This window comes from Wyeomyia smithii, chromosome 2 (genome assembly GCF_029784165.1).
Source record: "Wyeomyia smithii strain HCP4-BCI-WySm-NY-G18 chromosome 2, ASM2978416v1, whole genome shotgun sequence".
Taxonomy (NCBI): Eukaryota; Metazoa; Arthropoda; class Insecta; order Diptera; family Culicidae; genus Wyeomyia; species Wyeomyia smithii.
The window spans coordinates 221,813,936-221,829,817 of NC_073695.1; the positions used below are offsets into that span (position 1 = coordinate 221,813,936).

At 38.3% G+C, this 15,882-nt stretch overlaps 1 protein-coding gene across 11 annotated transcripts in view; it reads right to left on the reverse strand.

Annotated features, from left to right (window-relative positions):
* The window catches only part of LOC129725427 (fat-like cadherin-related tumor suppressor homolog), a 682,871-nt gene that overhangs the window by 153,588 nt on the left and 513,401 nt on the right, over nucleotides 1-15,882 (reverse strand). For all 11 annotated transcript variants that reach the window (XM_055681264.1, XM_055681263.1, XM_055681262.1 and 8 more), the window contains 2 exons: nucleotides 2,904-3,010; nucleotides 2,376-2,583 (listed from right to left, as the gene is read on the reverse strand). In XM_055681264.1, coding sequence (XP_055537239.1) covers nucleotides 2,376-2,583; nucleotides 2,904-3,010 — 315 coding nt within the window. The remainder of the gene's footprint in view (nucleotides 1-2,375; nucleotides 2,584-2,903; nucleotides 3,011-15,882) is intronic.

Genomic DNA, 15,882 nt, shown 5'->3' on the forward strand with positions numbered 1-15,882 from the left:
TCCGATACCCTACACGTTCAAGCATGCGATTCTATATAGATTCATCACCCCACTTTCGGCTGTCGGTGCACGATGCAAAACTGCTTGGCATCAGTTCAGCGATTGACAAACCGCATGCGTGAGTCGGTGAACGAAGCATTTTCGTTTTCGGGCACATTTTTTCAAGTACTCCTAGTCAAGTACTCTTATTCGAGTACTCGCGTACTCGGCGTGAGTAAAAAGATAGAAGAGAATTTGCGAGCGGTTGTATGCTGGCTGCTGCTCTGGCAAGTGCGTGAATAATAAAGAGTGTCTCGAAGGTGTGTGTGCGAACGACTGGAGAAGCGTAGCACACATCTGATTCTCAAGCAGAAAGGAGTGGATATGTTATGCTTCTCGCTCGTTTAGCAACGCTGGTTTAGATTAGGTCTAAACCGTTTCGAAGATATTTTTTATAACTCCTTTTCATTTTCAATTATTTCTTACCTTTAATAGAGTTCAAGATTTCTAGTTATTTTCCCCTTAATATTAAAAACATGTTCACTTAACCCTCTAGTGCCCAGTGCCGCCTTCAAACGGGTTTCAGTCAAACGTCTGGAAAGCTTCAATTAATACGTAAAAAAATTTTTTTTGTCTGTATTTTTGAAGTTTTTAGCCTGTGGCTGGTTCGCCTCATTATTTTTCTTTTCTTTTTATTATTTTATTCAGGGAGTCTTCCGGCACAATACTTTGTATGCTTTCTTTCTACCTTCAAAGAAACTCTAGTTTTTTGAAGGTTATTTTGGATATACTTTTGATAGTAGCTTTCGATTTTTTCATGACTAATTAGGCGTCATTCCGAAAACTTTCGAAATCATTTTTGTTTTAAGTTCCTTTCAACTTCGGAACCAATTACTGAAAAATTTGGAAACGATTTCTGCTTTGCTCTTTTGATGTGTTTCTAGGCCATTTTAGGTTGACTTTTGCTGGGATTCTTTTGGCTTTTCTAGCGTAGGTGGCTTTTGGTTTAATCTAAATTTATTATACTGATTTTTTGCTGAAATTTTGTAATCCCTTATCACTTAATAAACCAAACGTTTCTAATTTTTTTTGTAAGAAAATGTCTACGTTGGAAAAAGGGAGAGGGGAGAGGAGGTTTACTAAATTGTTTTTATCAACGGCTTCTTTTTGGTAAACTTTTTCCCAATATTGATTCATAATACAATAATCAATAAGCAACAAATGAAACTTTTTTTTTCAATTGCACAACACTAGTGAAGCAAAAGTATTCTCAACTAAACGAAACATACAATTAAAAACTTTTTAAAATTTGTGTGAACCAAAAAAAAACTTTTTGAAACAGACTTTCCAATTTGTTATATTTTGTGCAATGCACAGTGGTTACCTTCAGGAGGTTTTACTTTTAAATGTACAAACCCTCCCATTGATATAAGCTGTTCATTTCATAGAACTATCACTAGAGAAACTTGTTACGGAGAACTACTTTGATGTCGTTATAGAGAGCCCTAATTATTATTTTATTTCAACCAAATAAAACGTACTATCATTTTTTTTAAATAGGGTTTTGAAAATTTGTATTTTTCCTGTTAACCGCTTTATCTTCATTCTGAGGCATTCAAGTATTGAATATTGAGATTGGGCGTACTGCAAGACTCACACTCAGAATCGCTTATTTCAGCCAGTTCTAAATTAGGTGAGTTAAAAACAATTGCCCTCCTTCACTTTTTTTTTGTCCCGTCTCGTATTTCCAACCTCCACCCGGCAGCATTGGAATCCGCACGGTAGGTGCCGCTTTGGCAGCTACGAGAAGCCAATGGTCGTATAGGCTGAACGACGTGCTGCTTATTTACCGACTATGCGATGGGAAGGAAAATGCACGCGGAAGGAGGTTGGGAAAAGAAAACTATTCGCCTGCTTTCGCCTTTTTCCTATAGTCAATCAATCTTTTACCGCACTGCAAACTGCCAGGTACTTCACATGGCCATTGTTATCGTTCGCCTCGGTATCGCCACTTCCGGGTCGTGCCAGTGCTGGCTTGGGCCGAAGCACGGAGGGGTCTGTTGATTGTTGACAGGGCCCTAGAAACTTGTCCTAAAATCATCACTACAATAGCACTTGAGCGACGGAACCTCTTGGTCGGTTGAGAAAGAAGAATGAAATTTGCATCGGCTATTCGCAGGATAGAGAATAAACGGGTTTCAAGAGAAACGACTTGCTCAATATTAATAGCTTATTGTCCTGCTGACTTTAATGGGAAAATAATTGAATTTTAAATGTGTTCCCTATCCTGGATGCCTTGTAACCGAATGTCGTTATCTGGCAAGTAGATTCTTGAGGAGCAGAAGGCAATAACAATATGCCAGAATAGTGTGTCGCGTCAATTTAACAGTACTTACCACTTGTGCTGTTGATGGCGAAGTAGCCCGCTTGATTGCCGGAAATTATGCGGTAGGAAATCTGCTGCAACGGGTCGATATCCCGGTCTTCGGCGATCAGCTGCAGCACTTTTTCTCCATTCGGGCTGCTTTCCTGCACCGACGGATAGTAAACGGCTTCCTCCGTAAGAGGAACGTTATCGTTCTCGTTCTGCAGCTGGATGAAAACCTAGATGTGGATGAACACAAAAAAATGTTATCAGTCCAATTACTAGCATTCCAAAATGGGTTGTTTAATGTTTATTGGTATTAGGTGTTGCTCAACTATTTCAATTACAGAAAGCAGGAGAGTATGAAATGTTGAAATTCTATGGTTCGTTAGGGGGTCTGTCCAATGGAACAATATTTTTAACACCGACGGTTTTCTCATAAGAAAATTCCATTACTACCACTGACAGTGTACATCCCGCCGGTGACTCAAAATAATGGATAAGCTAACGCGCGTAACTATGTGCAATATCCCTCCGAAGGAGAGTGTCTAAAACTTACCTGAACACACGAATGCAGCGGCACCACCGCCTGGTCCTGGGCACAGACCGTCAGCCAGTAGCTAGGTTTGGTTTCCAAATCCAGCGAGGACAGCGTCCGTATGACACCTGTGCACGTGCGAAAGAGAATGAAAAGAGCGAAAATTTTTATCAGATTCAATAAACCTCAATCATGCTGAGCCATCTCACCCCGGGAGCGGCTTAGTTTACCACCCGGGTTGAGCTAGCAGACGTTGTGGTGATGGGTGCGAGTCAAAATTGATTTATTGCATTTTCTATTACCAATCGTTGATGTGAAAGTTTTCGCGAAATGTATTGCATAGTTGCACAGTTGGAAAATTTATTCACCCACTGGAATTTACAGAGATGTGCTGCAGCGAATAATGCTTTCCCCGGTTTTCAAAGAGGGATTTGCAACCGTACCGGCCGCACCCACACGGAAAGCGCAATCAGTACCAGGCGAACCGAACCGGCATGAGGTAGGGTCGTGTTTTTGGGGATAAACTCACTCGCTGGCAGTGATTGATGGTCCTCATTGTTCGGAACGTGGAGCAGAAATGCATCCGATAAAATATGGCGATGAAAGCAGCAGTCCGTATTAGGCAATCATTCCGTGATTTGCTCTAGGGGAATAAACAAAAAATGGTGTGCAAAAGTTCGCGAATGGGAAATTTGTATAAAATGCTTGCCAGAAATGTAGGTGAATGGCATTGTTTGGCCGCTACTGCTGATCGCAAAGGTATCAGCTTTGTAAATCATGATTCGAAAATTTGGATCTTTTTTGCCAGCTGTTGTGGAATATAAATTTGGGTATGACAGGTTTATCGAGCAAAATTAAATAAAAATTGATTTACTGTTCCAGTTTTAGACGCTGGAAAAGATATTATTTTTGTATTTTCTTTTTTTTGACTTGAATGATTTTCGGTTGATATATTGATATATATTTTATCCCCCAATTCTGTAGGATTTACAGCTCGTACATCTCCAAAAAATATTTGATATCCCTGGTAAGTTGGGTGACCTTAATAAATTCGAGTACAATGCGTCTCCATCGAATGAAAAGTCAATGGGGTCGCATGGTTATACGTTGTTATTTATTTTGAAATGTTTTAAAGAAGCTCGTTATGGAAGTGAAATAAATTGAGCTAAAAAGAAATTTTTTGAGTTGTTCATACCTTATTATGATTCTTCTTTCTATAAAACCAAAGACAGAAATACAGTTCTCCCTATATTCATTTTGTTTGGGTAAATCCAAACTAGACTGAAATGAAAATCACGATGCTTCCGTAATGTAGAACGCCTGTTTATCGACATCTTTAAATCTAACATCAAACTAGGTCTAGGCATGCCTACAATGCGTAACACGAATGGCGCACCCCAAAAGGGAAAGCAATGCTTTACACGCTTCATCCCTTTGATTGAAGATGATTTTAGATTCCGCACCCTCTATCTGTATTCCCCTATCTAGCAAACCTTCCTGGAAAACTCCGGATTAATGACGGAAACGATGGTGCGAAGACTCTTCAGCAATCAATCGCATATCTAAACGACAAACTCTCTGCCCACTCGAAAACGGGTGACAAAAAAACTTTTCCACGCTGGCTGGCAGTTCAATCAAGGATTTTCGCGCTATCAGTCAAAGGGAAGCGACTGTCCTATACGCTGGAAATGAGATTGCCTAGCGCTGTAAATGGCACAAGGGAAAGAATTCATTTATTTGACTCCCACTTTGAATACGACGACGACTGAAGTGCTCATCCGCTAGAATTCACACCATCGAGGCGACCATCACTTTGCGCACAAGCCGTCTATTTTCGCACGTCTAAGCAAAGGCTGGGCTCACTCGATACCAAAAAAAGCGAAAAATCTTACATCTTCCATCTGACTTGGCCAACAAAAGTTATGGGTTTTTATGCCTCGCGCAGCTCTTCGGCGCTGCTGGATCGCATTGTGATCAATTTCTTGCTAAATCACAGTAGTGTTATTCTTTCGGTTACACGACCGACTTTTTTCCAGCCAGCTTGGTTGGCAGTTTCTTCATATAACTAACATCACCTATCGGTAACATGGCTACATTTCTGCTGTAGTTTCGCAATGCCCACCACACACGCAGGACCCAACTAAACTGACAACGTTTTTTTATCTTTTTCAATGAACGGTTCGGGCAGCACAAAAACTCGAAGCGAGCTTACTGGTTTTCCTGCGATTGTTTGCCGCTTCCGTAACAGCAGAAAAGCAAACTTCTGTGTAGCACCCGAACGGCAAGGAAAACTCGTCTCCTCTTGCCCAAGTCGGAGCATTTATCTCTGCAGATAATGTGGGATAATGTATTATCATTATCAGAATCACATAATGGTGCTTTTTTGTCGGAGACTTCGGCCGTGTGCGGACAGCAGTTGAATGTTTACCGTCTTTACCGTCTCGGGACGGTTCGACGTGGAAGATTATGTAAAAGAGGAGCTAACATGAGAACGGTACTGAATGGGACATCATTGTAATAGTCATATATTATTATTGGTCTTGGGAGACCGGATCCGGAGTGCACACGCTGTGCCAGCCAAGCTCCCGGAAGGCGATTCCGGTCGAAGCGCCGCTTCTGTGCTGGTGTGCGTGTATGTGTATGTGGGGTGTAGGGACGAATTCTATTTAAAATTACGGAGGGATGATGCTTTGGAATCGATCGAATGAAGAATGATAGTAATTTTTCCATTACAGGGACCAACAATTGTAAGAAAAGGTTAAGCCCGGCGTCTTGCGATATATTACCTTTGGGATGAAATGTTATAGCAGGATGGAAGATGATGGGCTATTTGTAAGCACGTCGTTGAGTGCTCCCTTGCGTGGGACTATTCTGGGCTGAAGCAAGTTGACCTGTTGGCTTTCCGTAATGTTACCGGTGGTAAATTAGGTGTCTTACCTAGCAATTTGCCCTATAATAGTGGTGAATAGGGTAATAAATGGAGGTGGCTGTGATCGCAAGGGATGGTTATGATTATCGATTTGTCATGTCTAAATGTAAATAATTTTTGAGTGGTTTTGATCTCTTTATATTTGGTAGAAATAGGGAGTTACAATACAATATCTTTTGCTGCAGGTTGAGCATTAGTTTCATCAATGCCACAAATAGAGTACTGAATTTTGTAAATTTATAAAAACAGCGAGTTTTCTTCACGATTAGAAACTAAAGTTGCATTTTAAAACTCTACAAAATCACTTCTAGCTAACCACGATTTTATTCGACTACTAACTTCACTTGCTAGAGCTCGTGCCTATCTGAAAATCCTAAAGGATCTTCCAATAAATTTTTCTAAGACTATTGCAACTATTGTCCGTTTGGTTAATTAAATATTATAAACACTAATTCTAGATGAACGTGTTTATTGAATAGCATATAGAAAATCAGTATTGAAGGATTAGCGCGAATTTATTATTCTCTAACAAATATTTATCAATAACACGATATTCCAAAAAGTTTAAAAAAAAAAACATTGAAAAATAGATCGACTAGCAGTTCCTGAAAACGGTAACAATTCCAAAGTCTAAATCAATTAGACTTTTGTACTTCCAAAAACCGACTATCACGTGTTTTAAAATACGTTGATTCCATTAAAGTTCCATTAAAGTCACACAATAAGTAGTACATTCGTCAAGATTAGTAATCATACTGAATTGAAATTGGAAAAATCAAAAGCTTTTTCGGATTATTTTGATGTGAAACCATGTCTCTCAGGATGTTCGGTTATTTGAGGGTTTAAATGGAAATCTAAAAACGGCAGATGAGATGAAATTTGTCCCTATTCGAATGCTCATAAGTTTGTTTGTTTTCCCATTTTCTTTCATTCTTGCAGCAATCAATTGGAGAATTACACACTCAAATATTACCTCGCCCAAATGCAGTGAATTGTTGTTCGACTATGCGAACTAACGTTTGCGTTAAAAAATAGACAAATTTTCATGATTTTTCAAAGGTTTACTTTTACACACATTGACGAAACTGCGCATGCAGCATCAATCATATTAACCCATGAGTCAGCAGCAAAAATTTGACGGCTCTATCAGTCGAAACATAACCGTGATGGCGAAAACAGTGCAGCTACTCCATTCAGAAGTGTGCGCAATGACGCAGCGGTAGTGCCTGAATAAGATGGTCAAGTCGATTTTCTCGGCAAATCACGATGTGGCGGTGGTGATGGACAACGAGACCTGTCTTACCCTGGATGGCAACGACTGGCAGGGCACTTCGTATTTTACCTCCCCCACGAAGGAAGTGAGCACCGAGGTGAAGTTTATTTCACACACCAAGTTCCCCAAGAAGGTGCTGCTGTGGCTGACAATCAGCGAGAAAGGAATGTAAAAGTTACTCTTCTTTCGCTCCGGATTGGCCGTGAACGGGGCAATTTATAATACGATGCGTCTGCTGCAAGTTGCGTCGTTCATCAAGAAATACCAAAAGGCCGAAGACGCAGTGTTTTGGCCGGATCTGGCGTCGGCCCACTACCAAAAGCGATCGTTGGAGGAGATGGAGCGGCTGAGTATCGTTATGGTATCCAAGTTGGCGAACCCGCCCAACGTCCCCAAGTTGTGTCCCATCGAGGATTTCTGGCCAAGCCTGAAGCGTAAGATCTACTCCAACAATTTTATCGTGAAAACTAAGGAGGAATTGATAAAAAAAAGAATTGAAAATCGCGCCCACACGCATGTTTTCGTCCACCAAGGCGAATGTTCCGATTAACTGCCGAAAGGTCGCATGCAAGGACGTACAAATTTTTTGCGAGGATGCTATGATGATAACCTTCCATGGGAAATTTATCAAACTCAATTATCTGTTTTAGATTTTTTTATCACCAGCCGAAGAAAAGCATACGTTACTGTGCTATTGAAAACTGATAAGCCTTGTTGAAACGAAAAGTCCTCTGATTGGTCGCTTGCTGGCTTTCCTTTGAAAGGCGACAAAACAGTATAGCTACTTAGCCAGGAATGCACTCTTGGGGCTATAAAAGACCCTGCTTCTGGTCAAATTAATTACATTCCATTGGTGGATAGTGGGACGAACGGACGGTCCCATTTAAGCAGCAGCATAACGGGTCGCGACAGATGCAGCGCGGGTTGCAGCAGCGGGTCGCGGCAGTATCTGCAGGCTTTCCGAGTTTGCTTTCGGCTCAAAAGAATCACTTGCCGATCGGTCACACACCTCAGCCGCAGCGTAGAAACAACACAAGCAAGTATTCTGTGCTCGATCCTGGCAATCAAAATCTGCTGTCTAAGTGTGCAAACAGGTTTTTAGTGTGTTGTCAGAGTGCCTTATTCCGCCACTGTCGGGGTAAAACAAAGGTTGCGATCAGCATCATATCAAATTTTGAACAGCAAACTACCCTTCTCAGAGCTACTGAATAAGTAGTTGAAGATTAATATTCTTTTTAAAGGCCTCAAGCGCAAAACTCTGGAAGTAAATGCTTTTATATTTTGTTCTGTTTTGTATGCGATAATTGAATAAAATTTGCCCTAATTGGCCTATTTAAAAGTTATTGCATGTATCTAGGAAAGCTTAGTGTATGATTTTTGTTAAACTGCAACTATGATAAGAAACCGCATGCGCAGTAGTGCAGTACTGTCACAATTCGATGACGTTTTAGAAAATTCACAAGACTTCATTGAGTGTGATGTAAGCTCTTTAAAAAGGGCGTTATAGATCGACTTCACAGAACTTTGTTATCTCCCAGTCGCACAGCGACAAAATGCAACACGCAACAGTTGCACTCTTGGTATCCAATCCGGGAGACGGCACAATATGTGTTATATTATCGCGTGTGTCAACACGAAATGAGATTTATTCTTCGTACTTTAGTATTCCTACAAACGAAGCTTTAGGGCAAACCAGTGCACCGAAATAAGGTGGCCATAAAAATAGCTTCGATGTATCTTATTTTTCAAAAATTCATGATCTTCGAATCAGTTGATCGATTGTCGATCGTTTTGGATCAAATTATAGGTAATTATTTCTAGTTTTGAGAAAATAATAAATATAAAAAATAACATATTAAAAAAATCCATACAGAGAGTCAAATATGCCCTTTAAATTGAGGCTTTTTTATGTTTACTCGAAGAAGAACGACAAAGAAAGAAAAAAGGCATATAGAATTGAGATATTCTCGATGTCAGCATTGTAAATAGTTTCTCCTAAAAAGCCCTAGAAGTCGTTTGACGAGAGTTTTAATGTGAAAATTGAAATAAAAAAGCTAAGTCGAAAAATGTTTTGTTTAAATCTAAATCGGTTTTTCAAAGATAGAGAAAAAAATTTCTCTACAAAGTTGTTTAAAACTAACGGAGCTATAATTTTGTAGAACAACTTTTTCTTCTGTCCACAAAAATAAAAAAGCTAGATACTTGATTTCCTCGAGAATTAGGGTCATCCCAATTTTTGATAATTTTTCAATTGACACTTTATCATACGTAACAACTTTGACACTTTATCATACGTAACTTTCTCTGAAATATTGCTGTCGAGATCTAGATCCAAATTAACCTCTAAAGTCAATTTTTGGACCATTGTGCACTGATCGACAAAAGTTAAAAAAAATTTGCCCGGAGCTCAAACAGAAAAAAATGAAAGATTAATCCGTTCCTGTGAATTTTGGGTCCCTTAGCCAGCTTGAAAATGCGTTGAGTCTTCAGATACTTCAGATAAATGAGCAAACTGAGAAACGACGAACCCGGCTTCGATTATTTTTTGAAGCACTTCCGAGCTGGTTAGGAGAACCAAAATTTACAAGAACGGTTGAAAAGCTATAATTTTTTTTTCAGTTTGAGCTCTAGGGCAAAACCTATGCTGACCAGTGTAATGTTCTGAATGAATTATTATGCACACGCTAAGAAATTTTTTTGCACGAGAAACATTCTGTTACAGCCTTGGGAAATTGAATTGTATAGCATAAGTATACCGAATCAATATTCAGAAATAACTATACAATTGGACTTATTAGTACAAAAATTGAATAAAAATTCTAATGATATGGCAATTGATTAAAGACTTAGGGATAATGAACTTTAAACAAGAGTTGAATATTCAAAAGCACAGGAAATAAAATGAGACCTTTAGGACATTTTTTCTGACAACAAAAATTCCCTGTTTGTTTTTCAATTGTTATGACTTTTGCAGGGGTTTCCAGATTAAATTATATAAAATGAATAAACATTTAATTCAAAAACTGTTCGATATTCGACCGCAGCTCATTGGGCACGCTCATCTGATATATTAAGTGAATATTTCTCCATCCTGAACATTATATCAGACGTTGCTTTATAACTTGAAGTTTCTCTAAATCTTGAATCTGAAAAATTCCATCTGTGAAAAATATGCTCAGTTTGTTCAGCCAAATACGTGTGCAAAATTTAATCCAAATAAAAAATGGTCGATTCTATTTTTGCGAATTTCCAGATCATTCGGCATGGAAACGCTCAGATGCGTCTCCATCAAGTATTGCAGTAACTCTTCAATGGAGACGCATGATTTTTCATTTGAAGGCGTAGCGACATGAAAGAATAAAAAACTTTTATCTCAGAAATAAAAAATATACTTCCGTCAAAATTAGATATTTTATGTAAAACTGCCTGAAGAATAAAAAAACATAAGAGTCTCTTGGGTCCTGAATCGTTCTACACGGCAAAGTACGGCTTGTATCATGATCCTGGCATAGGCAGAGTTCGGTATACTTCCATAAAAGTCCCATTGATTACCTTCAATTTAACGCGTAAAATTCAGTTTTGCAAGAAATTACTGTTAGCTTGTCAACATAAGTAATGACCTCATTACGAAAATGCCTAATGAAAATTAACCTTAATTAACCGGTAACAGAATATAGTAAATAGTGGGACACAAAAATCACTACGTATCATTATTGTAGCATCAATTGATTTCAAAAATTCTGTGATGAGTTTTAAGTCACTTTTTGTTTAAAACCTAAAAATTATAAAATTTTCGCTGTGCGATCTGGGATTCAATTTTCCAATACATTTAAATGACGTATCAGACCTACTTTTTGTCATTATTTAGATACTTCAACTTATAAACAAATATTTGAAAACTTTGCAAGTGCTAGTTTAGATATTTTTTATAAAATATGCTAGGTTGTTAAATTTAGCAAGGCCTTTTGTTCTCTGTGAGGACTCATCACTGCGACTAGAGACATTTGATCTATTGTGATATTGCCCAGGTGTTTACTGTACTCCGCACTTCATATTATTGGCAGTATCACTATTGAAGTAAACGATACGCTTTTTAATTATATCCGTGCTTGTGTGAGAGTTTACCCTTCCGTTTCGAGCTTACTGCTCTACTATGCCGAGCCACTTTATATCCTACCAATATCACCAAATTTCAATTCCCTTGAGTAAGACTACACCTAACAAACGTTACTCTACGACCAGGTTAATTTTAAGAGGAACTTATTATGTCAAGATGAAGGAGTCGTATCGAAACCTCGTTCCTGCTACCAACACCGCGTCCAAATCACAAGTCCCTGAAGAGAAACTATGATACGTTACTCAGACCAGGTTTATAAGAGGGACTTATTTTTGTTAGAATGAAAGTCAGCAGGGATACTATAGAATTCAGCTTGAAGGAAGGGTATGTAGTGGAGACCCTGAGAATAAACCCATGTTAAAGCCCTTTGACAACCAAATGGCCTGATTCTACTAAGATTCGAATCCACGACCACCCGCTGATCGATGTGGACTCTGTAACCTTGCGGCAACGAAGATTCCTGAAGCAAGGCCTACCCACTCACAAAGTTTCATTACGTTCATTAAATAATGCCAGAACTAACATAACTGACAACACTGCCCCACAAAATTGATATTTTTTTGTCGATTCCTTGTTAAAATTTCCTCAAAATGCGATTTCTAGAATATTCTTGGATATAAAATATCCGGGGAAATAAAAGAAAATAGAAATGAAGACTACTTAACCTTTTGAGTCCGAGCGCACAGAATTGGGTAGTTAAATGGTGACGTTGAACAAAACTTGAGGTAATTCTATCCAGAGCATTCTTCCACGCACCTATCTTAGAAAACTATTTTTTAGCCGTAAATTTTGATAAAACTTAGCTAATTTCTGTTCTATTATAGCAGATCAATTAACTGTTACAACACACAGGTTATGGAATATACTTTTTTAAGATGAGTGCACGGAAAAGTGTACTAGGCGAAAATAATCACAGGTACGGTAGTTCCTACAAGTATACAGCAGAAAATTTGATATTATTTTTTTAAATGCCGTAACTCGAGGTTTGCTAATAATACCTCAGGATGATAAGGCGTGGTATACAAATTACGCTACGCGAGGCAAGAAATCTAGACTAAATTCCCACCCCAGTAAGTAACGTCTCCTGGGACTTCCCCTCCCTAAAAATAAGCAACGTTAAACGAGCTGCTCCCCACAAATTAAAAATTTTTGAAAAATTACCCAATTTTATTTTGAAAATTAATTACATAACGGTTTCAAGTGCTCCCCTTTCCTCACATGTAACAATGAGTAACGCAAGTTCAACCTCTCCACTTTTTCAGGCATAACGTAATTTGTGTTCTACGCGTAAGTGTTTTTAATGTAAAATTTTCGTAGAAACATGATGTAATCATCAACTTGTAAATCAACACTCATTTACCGAAAAATGCTATTTAATTTTACGAATGCAAATAGAGCCGAGATGATAACACTGCCGCATAAAATTGATGTTTTTATTTTGTGTTACTTGACATCTTTTTTTCAAATAGAATGTATCGGTTTATTTTTAGACATTATGTATTTGTAGCCAGAACTAAAAGAAAATAAGGGTTTTGACGTAGAATTACATCTTACGATAACATATATAGGAATTCAAATCGAAAAACCGAGCACATCGAGAGCGTCACGAAAATTGTCCCTTTTCAAATGCTTGAAACTCAGTCAGTTTAAAGTCAAAAGATTTTTTCCATTCTTACATCAAACGATTTGAAAAATTAGCTATACGGAAAATTGTGATTTTGTGATGTTACTAGAAACCATAGGCTTCTACCTATTTACTGGTTGGCAAATGGCTGGACACGTGTAACTTAAGATCCTAATGTGGCCATTCACCTCTGTCCAGCAACTCCTATCCCAACCTCCACGTGGTGCCGACCGGAATACGAGTAACCTTAGCGGAGATCGGGTAACCAACCCCGGTGGAAACTATGGTCGTATGCTGACTGGGAAGGGGGTCGTACGCGGCTGTATCCCCATAGGGGCGGCGTACAACAGCGTCTGACCCGGAGCGGGCGGCTGAATTATGGAATGCTGTATCCCGCCAGCTACACCTAAGATGGCAGCCCCATCAGCAGGATGTAGGTATCGCGACCCTGGTAAGGTAGCATACCGAAACCTTTCACCAACCACGAACAACGAATTTAGAAATACAAACATTGTTTATATCGTTACCATATATTTCAATGTACCTATCGTATCCATACATGGGCATACATGATCAAAACATAGAAAAAATTTCAAACTCATTTTATTAAGTTTTCCCCGATAGAATATTTTAAAATTACTTTCATTTGGAAGCTTGGACCCTAAACTAGCTTTTGGTGAAGAAAAATCCGAGGTGCATCCGAGAATTGTTGAACATGTCTGGATTTGTTGCGTCGCGTTTACTTCCATACATTTGGCAACTGCTAATGGCTGTGAGTGTGCCGGTAGGGTGTCTGTATGATCGTTATGTCTTGTTTGCTTGCTTACAATGTGTGCGGAGAGGAGAATAACAAGAGAACTTGAATCATCCCGTATCGTCGGTAAATGGCAAACACAAATTCACCCCTTTCTTCAAGGTTACCAAACATATTACACAGTGCAACAAAAATTGACTTTTTATTCTTTTTATTTATTTGTGTATTTTTATGCAAAACTGAATTTCCCCGAGTTTGAACATATTTCAAAAAAGTCTCAGAAATCGAATGGTAGGTGTCTGATCTACGTAAAATGTCAGCAGATAAACCTATTTTTGTATTGTAGGGGAATTGGGGCAAAATCGACATTTTGCTGACATTTTACGTAGATCAGACACCTACCATTCGATTTCGGAGACTTTTTAACTCAAGATAAGATATTATTTGACTACCGCTTTAAGATATTAGCGAATTACCATCAATGTTCAGAAATAATCGATATTATTTTGCTTTGTGGAATACACTAAAACTATGCCAAAACCGGTTTCGTAGAATCGCCGTTTTGAGCTCAGTTTTGTCCGATTTAAGAACTGTTTTTTCAAAAGATGGGTAAAAAGATGCTAATATGTGGACAAACTCTTAGAATTTCGATATTTGGTCTTAAAACATAATGGCGTCGAAAAAACATCAAAAATTTCCAGTTTCTTAAAAATTCAAAATGGCGCCCTTAAGTTGAAATATGTTCAAACTCCGGGAAATTTATTTTCGCATCAAACTTCATCATAAAATCATACATAGAAGCCAAGACAAAAAAATTGTTGCACTGTGTTATAAATAACGAGTGTTGAGAGATAATTATCACTGAAATTCGCTTTCATTTTTTAACCCTAATCGAGTATATTCCCGACCCTACCACACTTGTCACTTTTCTATTGGTATTTTTTATTGTATTCTGTAAAATTTCGGAGTCCATGCCCCCGTGTCATTTGCGGGAAGTTTTGACTTCCGTTTTAGTTGGAGAAACCTGCAGTCGAGGCACGTCAAATGATTGTTGAAACTTCACTGCATAAGTTAAAGAACTTGTCGCGAATAGTTCTAACGCTACTGAAATTGCGACTTTGACAAGGAGCGTCCTGAAGCTATGAAAAAAAAAAAAATCATGGAGGCAGAACCCATAACAGCAGCTCTATACTAACGACAAATGACCAAAAATTGGGTGTAATTATAGATGGTGTCAAAACCGAGCAGTATTCTCGACACAGAGTTCACATGCTGCCAGAAATATTGAGAAAATATGTGACTAGCGATAGACAATATTATCATAAATTAGAATGTAACTATTTCTTCGCAACCAAACCTCAAATTACAGCGGTTTTCGATTTGTATAGCGCGTAATTTTTTCCCAAAGGTTTTGTATTTGATGCATATTTTTTATGGTAAGATAAAACTTCTATCTATAATTCAGCCGAGGACTATACACAGATCAAACAAACCATTGTGGCTCTAAAAATATTTGTAAATATCAATACCATTTTTGTATGAGCCTTTATTAATAAACAGTCGCGATGCAAGCAAAATTTACTAATATCACAAAATGCCATTTTTAACCCAAAGGAACATGCGGCAAAGTTTCAGCCAGATCAAAAATGACAATTTTGATTTGAAATATTATAGATCGTTGTGTGCACGATAGATTGTGTTTCTTTAAAAGCGCCTTTCAGCAGATTTCTCGGGTTCTCCTGGAATACCCTAGAGCAGAGATATATCTTACCTTCATCGTTTGGCAAATGCAAGTAATTAGCAGCCTTTAAACATCAGTAACGTGAGGAGTTCTATAACACTTTCAATATTAGCTTAATGTGAAACCTACTGGTTTCAATGTTTGTAATGATTTTTACGAATTTTCCCAATTTTTTTCAGATTGTATAGAATATTTCACGGCAAATTCAGGTCTTCTTAGAGACAAAAATATGATGGACTATTTGATGCTTTTGGTTTTAAGACAAATGTTATGGTGATAGCAAGATGCCATTCCCTTGAAAATAGGGTACAATAATCGAAATAAACGTCGACAAATAAACCATAAGTATGACAGTGAAATACTGAATACCACAGCATAACAAAATAATTGGATGGGACGCCTCTGCAGACTATGCCATTGTGCCACTCAGCCAAAGATAAACTTTCATCAACCGCAAAGTGATTGTCCACAAATTTCTCAATTCTACAATATTCATCCCCTTTCTGGATAAAACAACGCCGCCTCAAGAGGCTCATTTGTTGAGTCAAAAGCCTACCCTGAA